This window comes from Gymnodraco acuticeps, unplaced genomic scaffold (assembly GCF_902827175.1).
Source record: "Gymnodraco acuticeps unplaced genomic scaffold, fGymAcu1.1, whole genome shotgun sequence".
In the NCBI taxonomy this organism is placed as follows: domain Eukaryota; kingdom Metazoa; phylum Chordata; class Actinopteri; order Perciformes; family Bathydraconidae; genus Gymnodraco; species Gymnodraco acuticeps.
In genome coordinates this window covers 2,584,205-2,609,243 of record NW_022990981.1, presented here as the reverse complement: position 1 = coordinate 2,609,243, position 25,039 = coordinate 2,584,205, and the positions used below count along the sequence as shown (strand labels likewise).

Here is a 25,039-nt window from a genome sequence, read left to right as displayed (position 1 = left end):
GTTGATCAATTACAGCAGAGAGGTAACTCTGCAGTTTCATTTAAATTCATCACATCAACACAACTTTTTAGTACATTTTAAACTTTTTTTATTTCTGTGAATAAAACTTATATAAGAGGTAATTATACATGTTTGCAGTTCTGGCAGCAGCAGCTTGTTGGGAATGGACGGTGGAAGAGTAATTAGCATGAGCAGCAATAAGCACCATGACTGAACAGAAAGAGAGATGTATGGCACCTAGAGAAGCTAACATTTCATTCACGGAGAAGAGTGTAAAGTGATCTTTTGGGAGCCCCATCAGTGACCGCTGTATCAGTAGCTGGTTCAAGGGCTCTACACATGTAAATGAGCCATCCTGCGGTGGGTGGCAGGTGTCGGGTGCATGATAGCTTCCTGGACTCCTGCCAGTCCATTATGAGGCACTTCTCACAGTTTCAGCTGTGCTTCAACTCTGTCAGGATGACGTGTTATCATTGTTAGCAACCCTCATTAAAACTAATTGGTATTGCTGTTTGAAAGGTAGCTCATTACCTTGAGGCAAACAGCTACGTTTTGTCTCAATAAGGAATGCTAACATGGCAAACACATTTACTCACTCTTGGAAGACCAACAAAAACATTTTCTTCCTTCAAATTCTGACAAATGGCTGATGAGGAGAGCAAGCCAGACTGAAATATCAAGGTTCCCCACACGGAGAGTCATTCTTACCTTCTGGATCCAGGTGGACAGACACACATGATGGGAAAGTAAATTTTTGCAGTCACAGAAATGTCTCAGTGGGTCACTGGCTCGATGGGCAACATCCCTGCATATAAAGCACTCTGACGTCTCTGTGGAGGAAGAGGAGATGGAGGCGATGAATGGTGGAGCACTGTGTTCACTTTGCATCCAAGGCTAATCCTAGTTCCAACTAAAACGTATGTTCTCGCTTATATTGCAACTTATTTACTATTACAGCATACAAAACACTGTTGCTCCCTTAATCATGAGACCTTTATTTAATCAAATAAATGGTAAATCTGGGACTGTTTATTACATTTTATTTTAATTCTAACTTGTAGTTTATTATTCAATTTGAATGTTTCTTTTCTTTAGAGATACTGTATGTTATCTATTATTCTATCCATCCATTTCAAATATTCTGCTTTTCCATGAGCAGACCACATTTATTTTTACATTGGTGTAAACTTAGAGCATTGATTCATGATGGTTAAACTGTCCCCGGTTAAGAAAAGAGGAAGAGAACAAGATCAGCAAAGAGGTTTCTAGACAGAGAGAGTTGGTCAACAGAAGAAGAGAAACAGGAAGTAAACACTAACGGGAACACATTTTGTGCTCTGGCGCAGTTCCAGCCGTTGGTACAGTGGAACGCACTATTTTCAGAAGCTATACATTTATTTTTAATAAAGAAATGAAAATGTGGTCTTTATTGTGATTAAAGTTGTTGGTTTATTTAATTAATTAATGGCTCACTGCACATTATCCTTTACAATATATCTTACTTATTTTGCAAAAAAACATTTTCAATACAATTAGATTTAAAGAGGGTTACCAAAATGTGTTTACACCTGCTCTGATGTCAGACAGGACCAGGAGTTGTTAATTGTTAACGACAACACGTTGCGTGCTGCCCTCACAACTCAGAACCGCGGCTTTGAACTCAAAGCTGAAACACTCCTTATATCTCGCAGTAAAATCATCCGTCCCGATTCAATTAGGAGTGGACATAAAAGGTAAGCCGTGGGTAGCATCACGCTAGCTGCCATACATGTGGTCCTCCAGCCCAGGGCGGGGGTTAGCCACAGAAAGCAGCATCTCAGATTGATCAGAAACCTCCTTTAGTGAGGATTCCCATACAGGAGCTTTGAAGCTAAACATGGGACAGTAGCTAGGAGCCACATTTGTTGGTTTCATCCCATTCAAGCGTGGGAGGCAGCAGTGAGGGCTAGCTGTCATCTGTGTGGGATAAACTGCTGCCTCAGAAGCTCCTGTCTCTTTTGGGCCTTTAGTTGAACCAGATTGCTCCAGGTGAAAATCCATCTTCAGATGAAAAATCTTTTAATCAAAGGGTGGGTTTTTAATGTAGCACATCAGATTCTGTGTAAGCAGTTTTTATTACTGACCAGGCATATATCTCACTGAGCATTAATGTCTCTGAGACAAGCTGTGAAACTGAACAAAAAACACATTAACTTCTTGTCTCAAGACACATTTTGGGGTAAAGTCAAGACTTTTCAGATGAATGTGTGGTGCCACAACTTTAGCTACGTGTAACTGACACCAGACACCATGGCCTATGGAAATCATTCTAGTGTGTGTCAACATTCATATGCCTGCCTCCTTTTCGTCTCTCTGTCTGACAAAATATTAAGTTTAGTTGGTTTTCATTCATTGTCAAAATAACTTTGTGTGTGTTGAAGAGTTAGCAGAAAATAATGGAGCCATGCAGAGACACACATGGAGCACGACAGTGGAGCTAACAGGCAGTCTAGGTGTTTCAACAGCCTGACCGAAAATATTTCCAAAGTTACAATGATGGCAGGTTCACCAATTATCCACCCAAGTCCTTTTTTTAATTTAATTCCCCCGAATCTGTACTGCTTTTACGATCATTATGGCAAGCCCCGAGGCACTTCTGGAGCTAAGTCACAGATGCACTGCCTCTCGGTAAATAACATGAAAACAACAATACAACAGAGATGTAAACAACGCGGCGCGTCAATTCGTAGCTGAGCTGACACGTCTGCGTGATCTGTGACATCCATAATTAACTGTCAGCAGTGTCAGTGTTCAGCAGCGTTTCACATGAAGGTGAGTGCTCCACTAACTGGCTGAAGTCCCCCCCTCAACGCACGTTTTAACAGCTAACCAAGGTTCCTGTGCAGCAGCAGCAGCAGCAGGCTGATGTACTGAACCTCAGTGTGTCAGCTGCCGCAGATCTCCCACTATCACAGAGCAGAATGTACCAACATGAACTCTGTCAGGAGTGTGTTTACACTACGTGACTGTCTGAAAGTGGCTTTAGCGGTGGCCGCCTGTCAGTGACGTTTTAATTACCTGCTGCACTCTCACAGACATTCATCACAAGAAAGCAGACCAAAGTAAGCTGTAATCTGATTCAGTGTTATAAGAAGAGTTTCAAACGCTGTACAGTGCACTATACAGTAAACAAATGCCAGATTGAGATGATTTAATTGTCCTTTGCATTGCTAACGACCTCATTAACAGAAGAATGATGGGAAATCAGCATGGTCTGGGCAAGGAACCGCCTGTGTGACAGCCATCTGGCTGCAGTGGGGGTGGGTAGAGTGGGGGTTGGGGGCTGGTAAGTTAACACCACGGCCTTCACCACTTCCAGGCGCAGGCTTACAGCACCTCTAGATGGAAGCAGTTATTACTGTTTTACTAAGCAATCAGAATAACAATTCTGTTTTTCTGTTTGTTCATTTGAACAGTAATAAGATCCAGATTAAAGAATAAATGCATCCACTGAACATTTGACATTTTAACTGATATAAAATTAATAAAGGGAAAAAAAGGAGGGATAATATATCCAGGGTGGATTTACTTCATGTTTTCTCGGTCATTTTCAATTGAAGTCTTTGGGTAAGTACTGTATGGCTGGTACTGTATTTATTAAGCATAGAATCAGTCCTTATTGGACAAAAAACAGCGAATGATCTCTGCATAATTTGATGTGCCTTCTAATCTTAAAAGTATAAAAACTGAACATTTCCGCCCTTATCATATCAAATAATATACAGATTCCTTCATCTCCACAAGCTGCATTCATGGAAGGTGTGTGTTATTCAACTATGTATATTGAAAATGAGCGATGACTGTCCTTCACTGTTTAAGCGATGTGTCCACATTGTTACATTACATTTCCCAAGACATGGGGACAGTACAGAATAACAGCAATATGTTAAAAGTTATACAATCATTTAATTTCCCAAAAGTGACATTGATCTCGATTGATAAATCCATTCACTGATTGGTAGTGTACGATCATCAATGCACTTTGAAAAGAAAATGGATACAATTAATCATCTTCAAGGCACGTAATTAGATTTTCTCAACTGAAAAAATGTGCCCTTAAAAATAATAAGTTTGTCACATTACAGTTACATATTCATTTTTGTTTTAATGTCTAAAATATAAAAGTGTCTTAACCCCCTTGTATTTTATTAAAAACAATATTAGTTGATAAACATCTAACTTTTTGGATTGAATATTGTACTGTCATGGAACTTGTGTTTCACACCACTCATAACTATAATATTTTGAAATATGCATTTATTTATTAAGCCACACAACTTGCTTGCATCAGTTTCCTTGTGTGCAGTCTATTATGTAAATTGTTTACTAATTTAGAAAATGCAATTAAGCTATTCAGGATAGCTACTAATTCATTGTGGCATATTTGCATATATTAATTAACTGAGCTACCAATAATATTGGATCATCTTCATTGTATTCACATTTGAGTGTTTGCATGTAAAGCAGATGGTTTCTGCTTTTCTAATGTCATCACTTCATAGATTTAAGACTTCCAGAAAACTGCAATACATCATCAGGCCAGCAGCATCACTCGATGTTAAAGACGTGTGTTTGTCATGAAATGCATGATGGGATGGTATACATACCGCTGGATAAACTCCTGCATGACTCTGCTGAGGACAGTGTTTGGTACTCACTGGCCATACTTCACTTCTGGTTGCGGTTGAGAGATCTCTTCCACTGACTTCTGAGTACTTCCAGATACCGGCAGTTTCTTCCACTTCCTGTTAACATTCCTCTGTTTTCTCTCGTTAGACAAATAGTGTCAAATCAACTTGTCAAAACTACTCCAGCACTGAACGCTCTTGTTTTTGCTCTTGCTCTCTGTTTTTGTTTTTGAGGAAGTTATAAAAACAGGCAGCCAATCACAGCTGCACCCGGGAGCATGCCAGGACAGGAAGCTGAATGGAAAAACAGAGAAAGGTTTCTGGTGATCTCAGAGCATTTCCTGTCCTGACTGTCCAATCACTTTCAAGAGTGAGAATGAGATGTTTGTAAATCACAACAAAGCTACATGCATTGTTTTGTTTAGGTAGAGAAGTGCAAGCTTTACAATATGTCATGATGGAGGAGGAGCATGTAGAGCATGCTTTCTTAAAAACACCCCAGTGTGTTGCAACAAACCACGGTGCACTCTCACTGCTGGGAAATGACACACACATCTTTCTGCATAGTGACTGCAGAATGGAAAGTTCCAAAATGACAGTTATGACATCTTTGTGTCCCCTAAGCACATGTTCATGGCTGAGTGGGCTTTTCACAATATATAGGTCAACATTTATTTAAAGCTTAAAGAATCAAATGATCTTCGTTAAGAACCTAAATAGTCCTAAAATTGCATGAACGGCAAACGAAATGTAATACATACTGTATCATACACAAATCTCCTTAATCATTTTAAAACAAATATTTAGAGGGAAAAACAAGACAGTAATGCATGCTCTCAGTGCATGGAGGCTTAATAAATAGAGAACAAAATAATATCACGTCCAAAATGTAAAAGCCAAAACGACATCACATCCCACATGTAATCTTCTTATTTTCATCAGTTTCCTGGTTGAAGCTGCAGCCCCCCAGCACAACACAGCGAGGCCACAGCTGAACAGATACGTTTGATGACAAATTGTCATCATTAATATAGGCAATACAAAAGCTTTAGTTTTTTTATATTTCAATTTTGCTTCTCTCTTATTTATTTTAGTTCACTGTATTTGTATTTATTTATTTAGATTGTACTAAACTAGATATTGTTAAGCTCATATTACAGGTATTGTGTAGTCAATACATTGATGTTAAGGGAAAGACACTATTTGAAATGTGATGATCATGTTCTCTATCCTATTAATATCCATGAAAGACAGGAATGAATGTAACTGTGTAAGCTTCCCCTCATGTCATTTGTACCGTCTAAAAACTAAAAAACAGGGAAATATGTTGTTTAAATATAAAAATTATAAATAATGATTCCAACCTAAGTATGTTTTCCCAGAATAAGCATCCAAACCAAACAAAACAAACATATATAGATATAAATATATATTTGTATTATTAAGCTAGGCCTAGCTGCTTTTACCCTGCAACACGAGAGCTATGCTGTCACTTTATTTCATTTCTTCCACATGAATCTGGTGAGGAGCTGACTTTCTGCAGGGACATGTAGCTTGAGTATTTTAGAAATAAATTATATACATACTAATAATGTGCAAATGTGTTATTTCTCAGGGCTGTTGTTTTGAAATGATCACACAGTTTTAACTTTATACAGACGCAGAATGTGGAAGAGCTACATACCTTCTCAAACAAAGCACTCAGCTTCAAATAATACAACCTTGGAGAAGTTGTTGCTATGGGATAGGTCTACACTCTGCCTAATTAAATGGCACGTCTCCTACTATTCATGAAGAGCACTTATTAAAACAAGCATTCACATCCAATCCACTAGATAAATGACTGAACACCAAGTGCCATAAAGCCCATTAAATTGCTTCTTTAGAGATGGATCAGGTCCAAACACACAATCAAAGGATTTGACTGGGATTATCTCTGATTAGAAACACTCAGGGACAAATGAGGAGATGACAGGATATCATGCATTGAAAGGATAAATTAGCAGTCACATACCAGACCAAATTTGTGATGGGTGTTAGGGAATAAAGAGCGGGGGGAGATAGAGTGCTAAAAAGCAGAGGAACAGCTCTCCACTTTTTGGTAAGCCCAATGATACATGGCCAATGTAAACCACAGTAAAAGCTTTTCCCTCTCCTCTAAAACCTCTGCCATCTAAATAAAGTCCACATCAGGGAAGGAATCCACCACTAAGAAGTGAAAAATGGGCAAAAAGTAACTGGTGAGAGATAAATCTGTTAGTTTATGACCTTATGGTGTTATGTGAATGTGAACACATTTCCTTTAGGACCTTTGAGAAGCTTCAAGTACTATCACATCATGCTTTGATACATTTCAATTCACAAATGTTTTGAAGACGATTTTATCATTGCTTAAAGTGGAATTAAAATCCCTAAATACAAACTTTGCATCATCTCTGCAATATATTTCAGTATAACCGTATTATTTCTTTTTTTCTATACTCAAAATGAACCTATGTGTATGTATTTCTTTTGTCACTGAAATTAGCTTGAGCTTCAGTCAAAACCTGTATTTTAGTCACTTGGAAAAAAATAATGGTTATTGTGGGTAGTTAGACCTTTGGAATTTCCTTAAAAAATGCAGCTCCAAACCTTTTTTAACCAAACATGAGATTGCGAGCTTAATTTGAAAATCAAATGTAAAAGAGCCTTTTTTTTGCACGGTAGATATTTTAGTTCCACTCCAATTTGAATATTCAAAAGTAAATTAAAGTAAAGCAGGCCTAGTGCTGATAAAACACTTTTCAGGAGGATAAATAATGTAGGCAGTGGTTAATGTTAGCATGTTCTTCTTTGCATATTTTAAAACCAATGAAGATCTTCGTTCAATCGCATTAAAATTAGGCTTTAGCTTTCTCACAGACAGCAATAAAAGGTATTTTGGAGGGTTTTGTGCATTAAAGAAATTTGACCTCTGAACTCAACATAATCTTCTCTGTCATATGCTCACTGTCAGGATCTTTTCCCTTTGTGCTTTAACTAGGTGGCACGGACAGTGGAAAGCAATACCGTATATACCTGCAGGGCTTGTCGAAAGCTGAAAAGCTCAACTCATCTACTCTTTGATCTGTTTCATCGCCTATAATGATGAATGATGTGACTCACAGCTTTTCTTTGTGTAGGATTTAATTTGAGTTTCTACACTGGGACTGAAGATTCATAAGTTCACGGATAATGTATCCCTTTTAAATTACGACTTCCCTACTGGTCTACAGAATAATTAATGCTACAGATAAGAACAATGCATACAATAAACCTCTCAATTTTAACCATGGCAGCAGCATTAACATTTCCTTAACTTTTTGTAAAAGTAAATATGAAATGCAACAATTCTTCAGCTACAAATGTTTTAAAAGAAGATTTTTTGGCGGTTTTGTTGAAATCCAGTCAGGCCTTATGGAGATTTCTGTTGGCAGCTTTTTGACATCAAGAAGCTAATATAGCATTGGTTATCAACTGCTGATTAATGCTACTTTTCCTGAACAAGAACGCCTCCTGCTGTTTTGTAAAAACAAAAGGAATGTGGAAGCTGGCAAGGTAGGCTAACTTGCTTCCACTCGAAAAAAGAGAGCTAGCAAGGTAAGTGACAGTTAGCTTAGTCTTAGTCTGCTTAGCTTCCAAGCAGAAAGAAAAGCTATTTGTGAAACAGAGGCTTAAGTATATCCATGAAAAATAGCTTATCGGCTAACTAGAGATATGTCTATCACACTCTCCATGTTAAATAAACTAATAAATAAATCAACCCAGTCTCACGGAATTTCGTGTTATAGTCACGACATTTAATCTATTGATTCGTGTTCACCAACACGATTATCCCCTTTTTTTCGTGTCACACAGAACGATTTTAAAAGCAATGTATTTCTATTGGTAGTATGTTTCGTGCCTGCAGCACGTCTTTTTGTCCAGTCGGGTCTTGGAAGACCGGAAGCTGTGGGGTTCATAAAAACATGCTCTTACTCAATATCAAGCCACAATTATTGTTTTTATTTTAAATCGTATAATGTCGTCTGTGAGGAAAATAAATGGGGCTCAGAGCCTCAGAATACTGATATCTGTATTTTTTAAATATTTTTTTCCTTCTAATTTACTCACCAACAGTGGCGTTTATATATGTACAAAAGTGGTGGGGCACAAACAACTTAGATGTCTATATATAAGCTTCTGCAGTGAGGTTCATGGCTGGTGAGGCACTGGCACTGACTCTTCAGGTTTACAAATATTATATTTTGACCTAAATCAAAATATAATATTATTTTCAAAAGCCTCTTTAGTCTGATGCTTCAATTAATTTTAAACAGACAGTTCAACAGAAGGATACTCAAAAAATGTAATTTTATCATTTAAATATTGAATTGTTCTCTCTTAGTAAGATCCCATTTTCAATAAAATTGTGGTCTTACCTTGACTTGAAGATGAAGTCCATTGCCTATCCTTCTGGACAAAAATCTCTATTACTTTTTTGTAAAAGTCGTCCTTATCTTCTTGTAGTTTCAAAAGTCTATCATAAATCTAAATGATGGATTTATGATTCGAAAATTATAAAAGTAGGGTAGACATGTGGATATTATCCGGCTGAACAAAACGTACATTTATCTAACAGCTACGTTTCCCACAGATCTTATTTTGAGCTATTTTCTAAAATCCTATGGAGAAATCTCATTGCTTTTTTGTGGAGGGAAGCCATGCGCAGCTTACTTCCTGGTTGTAGGACCCGTCTCTCTCCTCCTCTTCACACACCACACTTTTCGCGGCACACGTACTTACAGCCAATCAGCTCTGAATTATGTGAGATGACTATGGTGGGGATGGCAGCTCTATGCCCCTATGGTCATTATTTTTTGCCACACACATTAAATAGGAAAATACTCTGCATGCGCAGTGTAGTTTTTACAGTCACCGTTCACTTAGACAGTGAGAGGGAGGGGCAGGATCGGGTTTTGTCCCACATGGCTCTAAACAAACAGCTCAATAGGCACACACTGTAGACACTAATTAGAAGAACACAGACTAAAACAGCAATGTACAGACAAATCAGATGATTAAACATGATCTTAAAATATATTTTATATATATTTTAATTTATTTTTTGCATTTTGTTGTAATCATTATTTTAATACTTTCTGCTGACACTAGGTGGGGCTGTGCCCCACCTGCCCCTAATGGCCAGTCACCACTGCTCACCAATAACACACAATTATCCTTGTTTTTATTTATTTGTTTAATTCCATAATCTCTGGCTTTTTTGGTGTCCGTCAGGAACTGAATTTCAAAAGAAAAATAACTGGAAACAGACATAGCATCATTGCGATACACAGCCACTGAACTGATTACCCAAGATCCTCAGCTATGGTTTAAGCTCGCTGATTGGATGTTTTAGCCGCAATGCATGTAGGGATATGGTGTTAATGCGATTGTCACTACCCGATCCGTCCCCCTGCCCGATCGGTACTGCGCATGTGCGAGATGGTCCGCCATATTGGAGAACTCCGGACGGCAACCCAAGATGGACACTTGAGACAGTGGCTTTTAGCAAAGCTCAAAATATATGCAATGAATTTAACTTCTGTTAGACAGCTATCATACTGAATAAATATTTACTGTGAATGTATGCAAAAATGTATGGCTTATGGCTGTCTAACAGAAGTTAAATCCATTTCTCACTTATTCTGACAATGTACTTAACCCCAAATAAAAGAACCCAATAAAAAGAGTTGTTAAATAATAGTGAAGTCACGTTGTAATAACAATAACTCATCTCTCTCAAGTTTTCTTTTTGAGCTTTGCTAAAAGCCACTGTGTCAAGTGTCCATCTTGGGTTGCCGTCTGGAGTTGTCCAATATGGCGGACCATCTCGCACATGCGCAGTACCGATCGGGCAGGGGGACGGATCGGGTAGTGACAGCGATATTAAATCCGAAAAACATTTCTGAGTTTAGGATGGCCAAAGACACTACACTACCCATAATCCCCAGCTATCGTTTAGGACTACTGTCCCCGTGATTAATCTTCAAGCTCTGGGATTGGATGTTGGAGTGGCAGTGCGCCAAGGTTACGCCAAGCGTCAAACAGCTGTTTGAAATGTAACGAAACCACGCCAGACTATCCAAAACTGGAATCGAATGCCCCCCCCCCCCCCCCCCCCCCAGAACTACACATGCTGGCTATTGCTATAAAATGTTCTATGGGACGTCTCTACTGAACGTTTTTCCCACAATTAGAAGTTGCCAGTATTAAACACATTGGTGCTATCAAATGTAAAACATATAATTAATAAATGGGTGAAAATCGCTTGTGTCCATAATGCGCAGCATTAATACCCACATGACAGCTCATTGTTACTTTGTAATTCTACTCCACTACAATTCAGAGGTTAACCTGGTATTTTTACTCTACTACATTTATTTGAGTTACTTTGCAGATTCTGATTAATGATGTGAAATATAAACAACCCTTAAATCAGACTTTAGTTACACCTGAGTAAAATTCAGGGAAGGTGATTGTCAAGTGCCAACAATCAGGAGAGATATTTGATAGTTGGTGCTTGAGAAGACTAAACATTTATCTGCAATTGACATGAATGGAAACGAGTAATAAAGTATATTCATTACTCGTTATTCTCTACTAATAGTTAAATAATGACTGTACATTATGGCTATTTTGCACATCCCTTTCAAGATTTCAAGATTTTCTAAGGTTTATTGACATAACATTTACACAACTACAGTGTAGTTATGCAATGAATGAAAAACTTGGGTCACAGGTTCCTCAACAGTGCATTACAAGACATCTATCAATATGTGTGAATACCTCCACCATTAAACTGTCATATTCTGCACATTTCTTATTCTATCTACATACATAAGAGTATAATTAATGTGTATAATATCAGTTAAAATAAGTGCTTCAACATATTTAACATGGCAGGAAAGCAATATATTAGACGCTAAGTACTTTGTCAGGCTTAATATTTATCTGTAGATAGATACCCCCAAAGCTTTTTTCTTATTTAAAAGAATACCTTAATCTGTTATTTAATGTTTAAATAAAGGTTAATTAGTTTGTCTGTTTTCCACATCCTCATATTAATATCTTTGTATATCCAGCACTAAACTGTTATTGAAGAGATCACTTATAGTATATTCTTGATTTTTTATATTCTATATTTCTATCACAGACCTTCTACTTTCCCCCTATGAAAGTATGTACTCTTAATATTTTTTTAATCAAATACAACACATAAAAACAATAATTCAATAACGTGCTTTAACCACTAGGCGGTGCACACAAGGTACACACAGCCATAATAACTTTGTATTATTAGTGTAGGACACTTATGTATGTACAACATCTGAAGATGTGTAGTTTTATTCATGTTTTCACATAATTTTACAGCATATTGCTATAATATTTCAGACTCAGTATTTACATTCTTATATTCAAAGAAAATCAGTAATGTATTTAAAAACTACAAGTCCTTTTATATCAGCTGTGCACCGTTATGGTGTAAATATAACCTATCTATGAATTAGATCAAATGTAAAAGTCAGCCGAATTAGTGTTGATACTGAAAGGAGACGTATTGTGTGAAGATAAATTGAAGATGTTGTTTAATTGCTGATATATTTATGATCCACGTCAAGTATTCAGTTTCGGCGGCATTTCTTCAGTTTTTCCAAAGGTCTTCTCATGAGGGCTCTATAAATAAAGAACTACGGCAGATCTGTAATATGTAATGCAGCCGAACCGTGTATTACAATGCCGTTATGTGATGACTTTCAAAGAGAAAAGCAAGAGCGCTCGGAATAAAGTATTATTTTCTTTAAAAAAAAAAGTTTTTCGGATTTAATATCGCATAAACACCATATCCCTACATGCATTGCGGCTAAAACATCCAATCAGCGAGCTTAAACCATAGCTGAGGATCTTGGGTAATCAGTTCAGTGGCAGTGTATCGCAATGATGCTACGTCTGTTTCCGGTTATTTTTATTTTTAAATTCAGTTCCTGACGGACACCAAAAAAGCCAGAGATTATGGAATTAAACCAATAAATAAAAGCAAGGATAATTGTGTGTTATTGGTGAGTAAATAACAGTGTGTTATTTAGAAAAGAATAACAAATTAGAAGGAAAATAAGATTAAAAATAATACAGATTTCAGTATCCTGAGGCTCTGAGCCCCATTTATTTTCCTCACAGACGACAAAAAAGTCTGACATTATACGATTTAAAATAAAAACAATAATCGTGGCTTGATATTGAGTAAGAACATGTTTTTATGAACCCCACAGCTTCCGGTCTTCCAAGACCCGAACGGACAAAAAGACGTGGTGCAGGCACGAAACATACTACCAATTTAAAATCGTTCTGTGGGACACGAAAAAAAGGGGATAATCGTGTTGGTGAATACGAATCAATAGATTAAATGTCGTGACTACAACACGAAATGCCGTGAGACTGGGTTGAATAAATACATCAACAGCTTCTGCACACTGTTTTTGCGCTGTATTATAGTTCAGCTAGCATTAGCAAACGCCCAGACTGTCTTAACTCAAATTACTCTGCTTGAAAAGAGAGAGCTAGCGAACCAGGCTAACTAACTTTTTCTTGTGAAGTACAAGATAGTAAACCTTACTTGTTCCCAATGATAAGACTGGTTTCCACCGGACATAACTTTAGTTTAGTTTATTTTAACACCTGATGAGTCATCTCCTGTGCATTCAGTGCTGTATTTATCAAGATCAATAAAAAGGACACACACACACATACGCACGCACGCACGCACACACACACACACACACACACACACACACACACACACACACACACACACACACACACACACACACACACACACACACACACACACACACACACACACACACACACACACACACACACACACACACACACATACTGTACTCTCAGTGGAGTACTGAATGCCTTTGATCATTCCACTTGATCACAGCTTTAAGATGTCAGCTGCGTTTGAGATAGGGAGAATTTGTCATTGGCTGCTGCCAACTTTCTCTCTGTCATCCAATTTAACTGCCTTGATTTACAGCAGAAGCTGACAATTTGAGTGTGAACGAGGGCGTTTCACAGACACATAACTCCATATCTAATACCTTCTCATAAACAATAAACCACTGAAGTTATTTTGTTCTTGTCTCATCCCATGCTATTAACAAGGCTCCATTAACAAGCATGGCAGGGAACACATTCTGATCTCTTGGATTACTCACTGAAGCTCTGCTTGCAACCAAAGGTCAGACGTTCAAGGTTGCAACACTGTTGAAATATTCAGACTTGACCATGTAGACTAGAGATTCGGGAGGTAGAGCTTTTTCAGTCCATTAGAGAAAGGACAAGCATAATTATGAAAATGAGATAAGGGAGAATCAAAATGACCTGACTGAAAAAAAGAGAAAAAATCCTCCAGTGCAGAACTTAGTTTGATTGATTCACAGCAGATGAGCCCAGGGCTCCACTGTTGGCAGCCCAGGGTTCATGCTGTAATGATAGCTTCATAATTAAGATTAAAGACCACAGAGCACAGACAAGACACTCAAGTGGTGTTGCAGGCTTTTTTGATGACACTGGGAATAATTGGAGAGAAGTATCTCCAATCCCTACCTCCCCAACGAGTAGGATACTGTGAGGATCACTGTATGTAAACACTGGATGAGACTGACAATCGGAATGAGGCTAAAATATCAAGTTAGCTGATTTCTTTCACACTGCATGATAACTCAGTATTTTGTGTCGCTTACAGGTTTTAAAAAGATATACCTCAATTTTGTTAGTGTATCATTTAAAAAAATTGAAGCAAAAGGCCTGTATTAAACAGCAGATTATGTGTGATTGTGATGATTCACTCTATACACGGGGCAGATTGGACAGCCATCTGCAGCCGCTCTGACTGGGACAGACTGACTTCTGTTACTAACGAGTTGGACAGCATGAAAAGAACAACCACATTCTTAACAACTTTCTCCTGTTATGTCGAGGATACGGTGAGACTTTGTGAAACGTTTTTTTATTAAGTTCTGCATGGAAATCCCAGTCAGAGTAAGACAAACCTCCCAAGACATTCTTTGTTAAATAACATTTTCAGTCAGTCGCTTTTCAGCGTTTCACCGCAGCTTGTCAAGGCTCATGTTCAAAGTGGCCATCATTTCTCACCCTGGCTGACATCTCCTATCTGATGAGGGTGAAGTCGAGTCGCTTAGATGACTAATAATCATATCAAAGGTGCCATGTCATGCAGCAGATTTAAATAAGAGGGTTTGGAGGAGCATTTGCATGCATCTGTATGCCTAGGCTAAGAGGCTAATGTCATAAAGTACAGCGCAGACATGACTTAATGTAATCTGTCATATCATATGCTAATCTTTAGTCCTCTCAGTAACATACAGCATGTTAGCACGGGCAAATTTCAAGGAGCACCACAGTAAGTCAGATGTGTAGTACTGAACGGTATAATATTAACTACAGAGGGTGTTTGTGCTGAAGTTATCATCAAGTTAATACAGTCTGTCTGTATTATTAGTTACCGTCATTTTTGTTGAGTAAAAAAGATGAAAGATATGACAATGAATGTATTTCGAATTGCTTGAATTTTCAGGGCCTTACAGCTGATTTATTTCAAAGCCCATAGTAAAGTTATCCCCTTCTGCCACGTTTGCCACTCTCTTGCCATTACATATATTAAACTGCACCATTAAAGAGGACATATTCTGCCCATGTTCTGGTTTATATTAGTATGTGGTCCCTCTACTGTGACATATATCCATGCTTTAAGGTTCAAAAATCATACTGCCTTTGCTGCAGCACCTGTTTTCACCCTCTGAGCCCAGTCTGCTCTGATTGGTTAGCTGGCCAGCTCTGTTGTAATTGGTCAACCGCTAAGAGATGTCCCGCCCCTAAGCCTATCATGTACAATGTGCTGGAGCACTAGCCAATATAGCGCAAGTGTGACATAATTGCTATTACACCCTTATAGCAGAGACTACTTCTGGTCAATGTACTCCCATTGTGTGCCATAATGCCAAACAAAGACATGTTTTGCATTAGACCTTTTACATAAATGTGGACTTTGCATTAATTTTGTCAGTCTCAATGACAGTTTATGTGACCTTAACAGCCATTATTTTGATGCCGGATCTATTGATATTAGCTGTTCATTAGCTACCAACCAAAGTGGCAACAGCTCAGTCTCTGATAGCGAGAGGCGGCTCAGAAAAGCTGGACAGTGCCACTGTAACACTGAGCTTGTAACCCCCTATGGCCCACCCCCTAAAGAACAGTCTTTGTCACGAACGAGTGGTCAAATATGCGACTCATAGTGTCTATGAAGTCGGCTAATGAATAGCAAAGCTCGGAGTCTCTGCACCATTCTGCAGTAGCCCAGGCTGCAGCTCTTCCCGTTAAATGGGACACGATAAACGCCACTTTACCATGGTCTGATGAAAAAGCCCCTGGGTTGTGTTGGAAATGCATATCGCACTGCACAAGGAAGGCTCTGCAGTTCATGGAGTCTCCGGACAATCTCTCCAGAAGAGCCAGCCGTAATGAGGAAGAAACAGGATCGGAGTGACGGCGTCAGCAGGATTCTCGACAGGAAAGCCGCCAGCAGTGGATGACGTCATCGGAGGAGCAGTCTGTAGGTGATCGATGAATTGATGCATCTGCGTAGACAACTGTTTTATCTGTGTAGAGACGGAATCCTGGAGCTCGGCCTGGCATCCTACAAGCTCTTTAACTCCTTGGCTGATTAAGCCCAGCTGGAAAATCCTCACGCCTTGGGCTGACAGAGCGGCGTGAAGTGTCTTTGGGTCGGCTGAGTCCATTGTGGTCAGTTCGTTCTGTCACGAACTTGGAAACACAAGGTAAAGGACTCAAATGCATGACCCGGGTGACAGAGGTAAAGTATGTGTAAAATACTTTATTTCAAAATAGGATTACAAAAAATGATCAACACACTTAAAAAAGAATCAAAAGGGCACAAAAGAACATCGCTCACTAAGTGAGGAACACAACTTACAAAGTAAATCAGGAGCATGAACCAGGCTTGAGACAAGATAAGTAATTGCTGGTACGCACACTACTGACATGGAGACAGGACAAGACGAACTGACACGACACAAGACAAGGGTAGGCTGGGGAATTTAACCAAAAGGTAACTGGCACAGGTGAAAGCATTCAGGGGTGGGGCTGACGCTGATGAGAGCGGGAGACACACACAAGGATAGGGAGTGAAGGGACCTGGGCCCTTTCTAATTTCATCAAAACCCTCTCCTCGACTTCTCGACTCCTCGGTCCTCCGGTAGTGACCCGGAAATGAATTTCAGCGTGCCATGTTGAAGGACATCTCATTTCTCTAAATGCACTTCGAGGACCGAGGATCGAGCGTCGAGGAGGCTCTCTGGAGGAGCTATAACCGAGGAGACACTGATGGGTCCTCCACGGTCCTCCACGGCTCCTTCGTGGATGCATTTCCGGGAACAGAGAGGTTTCAAAGAGTCGTGACGCACGGCCGGACTTATCTCAGCCAATGACAGCTCTGCATGCATCCCCTGGATATTATTTTATTAACTGCTCTCATCGCGACGCGATGTTTACAGAGAGAACAGCTGTGAGGTCCGTGCAGAAAGCAGAGCATAATATATATCACTCAGTATAACAGGCCTACTCTCTTTATTTGCTTTAGTTTAGTAGATATCTACAAAGAGTCGATATTTTTCTAAAACCATTTAGTGGTTCACATAATAAAATACACAACGGCTGTAGCCTGATTATATGCTGTAGCCTGTTATTGTCTCATTACACCGTAATTAAAGTAAATATATAAGTCATCATGAACACATCTGTCCATCAGACAGAGGGCTGCTGTGCCTCCTGTCATCATTAATGGACGTCTCTTTAAAATGACCGCTCAGAGGAGAGGAGTTCTCATTTCTCTAACCGCCTGCTGCTTCCCCTCCTGTCTCCTCGGCTCCCCTCCTCGGCTCCTCCGATCGCATCTCCTAAGTCTCGAGGATAGGAGTCGAGGAGGGGAGTTAGAGAAATTAGAAAGGGCCCTGGAATGAAACACAAAAGGTGACTACCAAAATAAAACAGGAGGTGGGAGACAAGACAAACAATTACTAAACATGAAACATGACTGAACTCAGCACTTTTGACGGGACACAACAGTCTTTGATAATACCAATGAGGAAAAGTTACCCTCTCATTAAATAACTAGCCCCAGCATGGCCCCCAAGTATAATTTATCTACAACCGCCCCTGCTGCCAGCTACGCTACACTTCTGTCCCATCCCAAATACTGGCATGGTGTTAATTGAAATGATATACAGGTTTCTTTGTTAAACTAAAACATAGTTTTTTCAAGTAAAACTGAACAACGCCCCAGCATTATTATTATTATTTTTATTTAACCTTTATTTAACCAGATAAAAAAGCATTGAGATAAAATCTAATTTACAATACTGACCTGGCCAAGAAGGCAGCAACGTTACACATAACACAAACATATAAAATACAGAGAACATAACTAAGAAAACAAAAGACAGAAAAGCAGTCACTACATTGAGCACATTAGGACAGTAAGAAAGATGCACTACTTATTACTGCAAGAGCAGCTGGACCACTTTAGATTTGTCAGAAGACTACATTCTTACAGGAAATATATTGTAATTAATTCACTACTAAGACATTTAAGGAATGTCTTGGTAATAGGTAAAACCAAAAACAGTGAACCCTATTCTTATTTGCCTGTGTTCTTTACCTCTTCAAAACAATCTCAGAAACTGTAGTAAATAAAGCTCAGAATGTTGTTTTGGGCAAAATTCTACATAATAGTGTAAAATCAATGCAACTTGGGAACAGTAATGACTCACACAAACAGCTTTATGTTTAATGCATTTTTGATTAAGGGTGGATCATATGGATTTTATTTTCCTTATTGACAGCTACAGGTCTCAGGGACAGTTTCTGTTCTTGCTAAATGTTGGACATTGCACATACAGTATAAAAGCAGATGAATCATTACTGATACATCACTTGTGAAATTGCCCGTTCATCTGATGCTTGATGTGACCTTTTCTTGATGTGAACATTCTCTCTTCATACATTCTCCTCACACTTGTATCATTGGCTCGCAGTACACATGGTGGGAGAAAAAGAGCTACATTTGGTCGCAAGTGGCAGTGTCGCCAAAATACCAAAGAATGAAAAATAAATTCATTGGAGGAAAATGTCAGGAACAAAGCTGTGAGAGGGACTTTGGAGGTCTGACAAGACACAATTACAGACCAGACCCCCACTGTGGACTGGGATGTGGTATTTTCATGTTGGTAGTCTCTCAAGTAAGCCCACAGCAGCGTGGCACACCCCTCTTTGATCTGTGAGGAGGGGGCGTCCGTTGCATCCCCCTCTGCCGCTGATATAGTGTGGGAATGAATGTCAGGACAAAGTCAGCAAAGGGCCAGTGTTTTGTGTTTTTCCCATAGGGTTTTCTCTTTCGATTCTGAGAGACACATTTCTTTTTTCAGAGGTTTTGATAGGCTAAAATCACGCAGCAATGCACGTCGGGATATGGTGTTTATGTGATATGAAATCGGAAAACATTTAAAAAATAAAAATAATACTTTATTTCGAGTGTTCTTGCTTTTCTCTTTGAAAGTCATCACATAACGGCATTGTAATACACGGTTCGGCTGCATTAAATATTACATATCTGCCGTAGATATGTATTTATAGAGCCCTGATCAGAAGACCTTTTGACAAACTGGAAGAGATGCCGCCAAAACTGAATACGTGACGTGGACCATAAAATATCAACAATTAAACAACATCTTACATTTCTTTTCACACAATACGTCTCCTTGCAGTATCAACACTAATTCGGCTGACTTTTATATTTGATCCAATAAGTAGATAGTCTGTATTTACACCATAACGGTGCACAGCTGATAGAAAGGGATTTTTTTGTAGTTTTTAAAGATATTACTGATTTTCTGAACTACCTTTCCAACTCCTCATGCAGTTGACTGTTACAGGTCTATAAAAGTGTATGGTACAATGCATAAGCTTCACATTGAGAGACTGAAACTGTATTTTCCTTTAGCGTTCTGTTTTAATTTCACAATAAAGTGAATAGTCATATTATGTTTGATATTATTATGTTTTATTAACTAGACCACTGTTTTTTTAAACCGCACCTCCTAGTGGTTAAAGCACGTTATTGAATTTAGTTGTTGAATAAGTTTAATTTTTATGAAAACATTTAAATATTAAGAGTAGCCTACATACAAAATAGGGGTCAATGATAGAAATATAGAATAGAAAATATCAAGAAGATACTGTAGTGATCTCTACAATAAAACAGTTTAGTGCAGGACATCCAAAGATATTAACAGGTGGATGTGCAAAACAGACAAACTGATAAGGCTGAATTTTACTCAGGTGTAACGAAAATCTGATTTAACGGTTGTTTATATTTCACATCATTAATCAGAATCTGCAAAGTAACAAAAATAAATGTAGTAGAGTAAAAATACCAGGTTGACCTCTGAATTGTAGTGGAGTAGAACAAAGTAGTACATGCTGCTGTAACAAAAACATTTCCCAAATTGGGATCAATAAAGTATCTTATCTTAAGATGATCGATGGCTCCTGCCATATTTGCTAAATGTGCATCTGAACCTTGACAAGTGCATGTTTCAGGCTTATCAATTAACAACAGGAGGGGTCACAGACATAAGACCAGCTATTAAATAAAGCTCTTCTGACCTTAGCTGTCATGTGGGTATATTAATGCTGCCCATTATGGGCACAAGCAATTTTCACCCATGTATTAATGATATGTTTTAAATTTGATAACACCAATGTGTTTCGTATCCCCTAAACCTCCAGGGATGTATACAGTTTAATACTGGCAACTTCTAATTGTGGGAAATACGAAAACGTCTTATAAAACTACAATTCCCAGTAGAGACGTGCCATAGAACATGTTGCGAAACACACAATAGCCAGCATGTGTAATTCTGTGGGGAGGGCTGGGCTGGACCCGTCCAAGTCCAGTTTTGGATAGTCTGGCGTGGTTCCATTCCATTTCAAAGAGCTGTTTGACATTCGGCGTAACCTTGTCGCACTGCCACTCCAACATCCAATCACAGAGCTTGAGGGCTAATCACGGGGTTTGTAAAGCAAGGCGGATGTTGTAGTCCAAAACGATAGCTGGGGATTCTGGGTAGTGTAGTGTCTTCGGAAACTCTGTAGTGTCTAAACTCCGAAAAAACTATTTGTTTCTCCGAATCGAAGGTTAAAAACACAAAAGCATTGTACACAATTTAAACCAATCAATATTGTGTAATTAACAAGGATAAACTGATGTTTTTAAGTGGATGAGTAATGGAGATCATTTGACAGTGTGGGGAATACTTCCGGTTTTATTATGAAAACTTCGAGACCGGAAATACTGTTTTCACCCACGCTAACTTTACATGGAAGCTGCCCCATATACAGTACACGTTCTCCTGGCGAGACCTCAAATCATCTTCGTATATCTATCAAACTGTAGATCCTACACATCCACTGGACGTAGATTATAAAAGTACAATATACACTTCTCGCTAGAAATCTAATCAAAAAGCATTTTAATGGCCAAACTATTCCACAATTTAGGATTTTCCAGAGGGTAATTTGTGAATAAACGACCCTCCGGAGCGTTTGCAATCGACAGGAGCATGTTGTTTCTTACACGACCACTAGAGGTGCTACACTTTAAAACGTGACTTTGTAGGAGGACAGGCTGTTCCTTCAGTATCCTCAATATATATATACAATCTGATATATACAGTTTGTTCTCTCATATAATAATCTTTGCAATTATTCACACCCTGAAGACAGCCTGATAAATTGCCTGTGGTAATTAAAATGATTAAGTGAGAAGTGCAAAATGGTAATTTATCCTTGCCTGACAGAGTTAAGTAAACCTGCTTATAAAACTTGCTTAATTAGCTGTCGTAAAATAGAGCAGGATGGTAAACCAGTGAACAAGTAGTTACAGAGAGGTGTTTGATTTCAGCTGGCATAGCGTCCCCCTCGCTGACTAGCGCTCTTTATATGTTACTTTTTTTATATAACGTTTTAACACTGTTACTTTAAAAATAATCCATCTAATTGTGTATACTGCCGCACAATAGAGGTATCCAAGCAAAAACATCTTAACACTCTTGCAATCCTGCATTAAATGTGTCGCTCTCATGAAATAACTGGCCTCATCACAGCCCCCCCCCAGTGAAATTGATCTAGAACCGCCTTGAGTCCCTGTGTTCAATCCTTTCTTCACACACTTACATTTTAAATATGGGTCAAAAATCCTTGAATTAATATGTTTGAGTCTCAATAGATCTCCTTTCTCTTTCTGTAAAACATGTTTTTATGCATAACTTCTCATCATTTATGTTTTTCTCTATGATCCAGGCCTCTCCTCAGTTATATCTTTAACCCTGTGCTGTGCAGGAGACTACATCACATTGTACTGTGCAGACACACAACATGTCGCAGCCAATGCACGCACAGACGTGCACAATAACCTTTCCCAACATCGGCCGTCTCAGCATGAGTCTGTCACATGCTCGATAGCATTGCATGTGACACTACACTCTGGGGCAGATTTCTCCCAAATATGATTTGAGATGATTGAAAGCTTTTTGATTTAAAAGTGTATTCTCTTAAGCTAAGTGCTCTCAGAGACCATAAAGGAAATGTAATTGTTTCACTTAGAGAAAAAAGCATGTTTTCTGACCCAAACGATATCAGATCTTAACATCTCAACAGAAACACATGGAATTGGATGGTCAACTGGGCGCCTAATGTCATTGGGAAATGCAATTTTCTGATGGCATTTCCTAAGTCTGTCTCACCGAAAGAACAATATTGAGCCATTTTCCGAAGTGGACTTTGGCTTTATGGTAGATTATGGAGCCAAACAACCTTAAAAAAGGGAAGTTTCTCTATTTGAAAAACAGGTTGACTATGCACAGGTACAAAGGCAGAGGGTTTAAAAAATAAAGAAGAGTGGAATAGAAAAAATACATAAAATATGCACTATACACATCAATACAAATACTGTTCACATACAATACATTGATAACCAAACAGATGTAGAGAATTATATCTAAACGCTTTTGAATATTAATGTCATTAGCTAAGAGACTGACTGATCTGATTAAATCTGCCTTTTTCACCTAAATCAATTATATATACAGATATACTGTGCATATATGTGAAAAAGAACACATCCATTCACACATGCTAGCCAGTATGGTGCTGGATAGTCATGGCCGTAGGTAGGCCAAGCTGAGATGGGTCATCCAAAACCTCTAGAGATATTATCAGAGTTTAGAGTCAAACACATTGCTGAAATAAACCAGGCAGCACAACATGAATCTACAGTATGAGGTACATTCAAGATATTTTTTTATAGACAAGGAAAGTGAATGTTAAAGCTGACAAGTATTATTATTATGTAGCATACGAGCCAGCAAGCCACTTAACACTCTCAGTTTCATATCTTCACTCTCCAGAAAACAGGCAATAATAACAGAATGGCAATATTTGCTAATGCAATCAGCCTCATTCGCATTTATTGTTCATCATATCCCTTTATTCCTTGCGATTGTCTTTAACTATCTTTTTAAGATAAGCTGATAAAGAAATGGTACTTGTTCCACTGCCTTTAATGTGTACTATTACAAACTTGATGAACTATAAAAGGCCATATTCCACCGTTATACACATTTTATGTCTTTTGCATTTTTTCTTACATGGTCGTTTTACCATGACAACCATGAAATGTCAATACAAAAAACACTCCTTCAAACTGGTTTACTGTTATGTTCATGTTTGAATTTAGATAACAGCTAAACTCATACATGAAGTAAAGACAAAGTCCCAAGTCATGAAATGGTAAAAGAAGGAGCACAGGATTAATGTTAGATCATTTTGTGAGGGATTGTTATTGCCAATTGTACAGCCACTAGTGAAGGTTGGCAGTGATATTACATTACATTACATTGCATGATGTGAGGAAGAAGCAGGCTTTTAGCTACATGTTAAGAGAATCTGTAGGAGTGCTCATCCACTTCGCACTCTCAGTGGCTTTCTCTTCAAGGCTGGCATTGAGAGAACATTGTCACACAGTAAGAGGATGATGAGACAAGCCAATGCAAACAACATGTGATTGTTAGCCTGGCTAATGGGGGTCAAAGGTAACGTGCAGACGTACATATGGTCAGCTTTGGCTCAAACTATTGTGTTGGCACACATCTTCATGCAGTGAAGAGCCTCCCCTGATAGCATGTATGTTACAATTGGCTCATTGTTAGCCCACAAAAACATACATTTAAAATCTCAAATACTGTCAAGTTAATGCAAAAATAACATTCTGGTCACTATTAACATTCACACCGATGTGCCTTGTAATATCTTTACTTCAGTCAATACATGTTTTTTCTAAATTCAGCCCATCTGTGACCCCAATTGGTTCCTAGCCTCAACATTATTCTAAGTCTAAGCCCATGTTTTCATCCAGTATTAACCACGCATTATACATCTTTAGCCATTATTTATCAGATTTCACATTTTTGAGGCATTGAACTCTTTGAAAACATAACATGTTCCATTGCTTCCACCTTCATGCACTATAAAAATCAAGGGCAGGATCCATGCTAACAGAAAACTTCTCAGTTTGTCAGCTGTATCAACATTTATTTTGTGAGTTAGCCAAGATGTAAAATCAAACTGTTGTCTGGAAACCCTGCTGCTGTCTGTATGCTCTGCTAAAGATGGTTTATTAAGAGAGAGAAATGCCACTCTTTTTTGATATTTAAAAAGTTTTCTAGACATTCTATCTAGCTAGCATTAAAATACTAATGCTAACACTAACAGAAGTTGTGAAGACACAATTGTGGTAATCCCTCTGTTATACTTCATATCCATTTAAATCACTTAAACCAGAATCCCTAGCGCATTCTGAGCTAAGCAGCCATTTTTCCCTGTTAGTCCATGAAAATGTAATGTTAGCTGTAATGTTAGCTTGAAAAACTGTACTTGTACTATAATGTGACCCCAAATAAATAAAGAATAAAAAAAAAAATTAATAAAAAAATGAATAAATCTAATGTTAGCTACAACCCAGTCTCACAGCATTTCGTGTTATAGTCATGACATTTAATCTTTTGATTCGTGTTCACCAACACGATTATCCCCTTTTTTTCGTGTCACACAGAACGATTTTAAAAAGCAATGTATTTCTATTGGTAGTA

The 25,039-nt window shown here is 38.4% G+C and overlaps 1 protein-coding gene across 2 annotated transcripts in view; it reads right to left on the bottom strand.

The window, feature by feature from the left end:
* The window catches only part of LOC117559064, a 144,277-nt gene extending 139,339 nt beyond the window's left edge, over window positions 1–4,938 (bottom strand). For both annotated transcript variants that reach the window (XM_034235710.1, XM_034235709.1), the window contains exons 1-2: window positions 4,647–4,938; window positions 709–830 (exon numbers count right to left, since the gene is read on the bottom strand). In XM_034235710.1, coding sequence (XP_034091601.1) covers window positions 709–830; window positions 4,647–4,704 — 180 coding nt within the window. In that variant the 5' untranslated portion in view covers window positions 4,705–4,938. The remainder of the gene's footprint in view (window positions 1–708; window positions 831–4,646) is intronic.
* Window positions 4,939–25,039: the final 20,101 nt, after the last annotated feature.